General features: G+C 37.3%; 1 protein-coding gene across 1 annotated transcript; it reads left to right on the top strand.

Moving 5' to 3' along the window:
* The first annotated feature begins 250 nt into the window (after nucleotides 1–250).
* Nucleotides 251–1,251, top strand: LOC149479821 (carbonyl reductase [NADPH] 1-like). The gene has a single exon (XM_089707546.1). The coding sequence runs from the start codon at nucleotides 251–253 to the stop codon at nucleotides 1,148–1,150; it is 900 nt and encodes a 299-aa protein (XP_089563672.1). The 3' UTR covers nucleotides 1,151–1,251.

The following is a 1,251-nucleotide window of genomic DNA, read 5'->3' as shown; positions in this document are numbered from 1 at the left end:
AGCAAAGTAGGCTACCTTTATTTTTTTTGCAAGCTATTTAGCGTATTTTATTTTTGCAACTGTGGTTGCGCAAAGCATATGAGCGGTTAAGAAAAACACACATTGATAAAAATTGCGTAAATAAACTTCGTTAATACGATTGTGATGTAAATGAGTGGATTTTGATACGCGTCTTATCATCTGTTGCTAATAAAAACTGCAACGTTTTGCGTCAATTAATTAATTATATATAGAAAGCCGCGCAGTTAACATGGCTGAGAAAATTGCTATAGTAACTGGTTCCAACAAAGGTATCGGCTTTGGAATTGTTAAAGAATTGTGCAAAAGAGGAGTTGGGGTTGTTTACTTAACATCAAGAGATGTGAACCGCGGCCAAGAGGCTGTGAAAGTTTTGGAAAAGGAAAATCTACATCCCAAATATCATCAACTGGACGTAAGTAATGAAGAAAGTGTGAAAGCATTCGCTGAATACATCAAGAAGGAGCATAATGGACTAGATATTCTGATTAACAACGCCGGCCTACTTGATCCTGACTATCTCAGACCAAACTATGAAGATGCAAAAAGAGTTATAGATACCAATTATTTTGGAGTTTTGTTAATGCAAAAGTATTTCTTTCCAATTATGAATGAAAACGGGCGAGTTATAAATGTGTCTAGTGACTGGGGCCATATAACGAACATACAAAATTCTTATTGGATACAACGACTTACTAATGAAAACATAAGCCTTGAAGACGTCAATGCCTTTGTCACATGGTTCCTGGATTCCATCAAGAATGGAACAGTAAAGGAAGAGGATTTCGTATCATACTCAGTTCTGGCATACAGAGTGTCGAAGGTTGCGCTATGTGCTCTAACTCGAGTCCAGCAAAAACAAGTAGGGAAAAATATATCAGTAAATTCCCTTTACCCAGGATTCGTTCGTACAAATATGACTAAAGGGGCTGGTGATATGACAGTAGATGAATCTGGTATTACTCCCGCATATTTAGCTCTCGATATTGATCAGTCAGTAAAAGGCAAGTACTTCTGGTTCGATAAAACTGAAGTTGACTGGGCAGACACTAGCCTTGACATACTTGACGCATTTGAAGACTTCGAAACACGCGTTGAGGATGCTGTGAAAAGCAGTGTTGAATATCAATAATGTCGATTTGAATTTTGACATGACTGGTTTGATACTAATTTAAGATGTTTGTTATTAAAAGCAGATTACAATCGGACCTCGATCGGACTTTTTCTCGAATG

Source organism: Colias philodice, chromosome 19 (genome assembly GCF_061535455.1).
Source record: "Colias philodice isolate Cphi_HAF_F1 chromosome 19, ilColPhil1 Martin Lab GWU primary, whole genome shotgun sequence".
NCBI lineage: Eukaryota > Metazoa > Arthropoda > Insecta > Lepidoptera > Pieridae > Colias > Colias philodice.
This window is presented reverse-complemented; position numbering and strand designations above follow the sequence as displayed.

Bases quoted from the DNA above. Each gene is read 5' to 3' on its own strand.
- LOC149479821 (XM_089707546.1), top strand. From the start codon at position 251: ATGGCTGAGAAAATTGCTATAGTAACTGGTTCCAACAAAGGTATCGGC.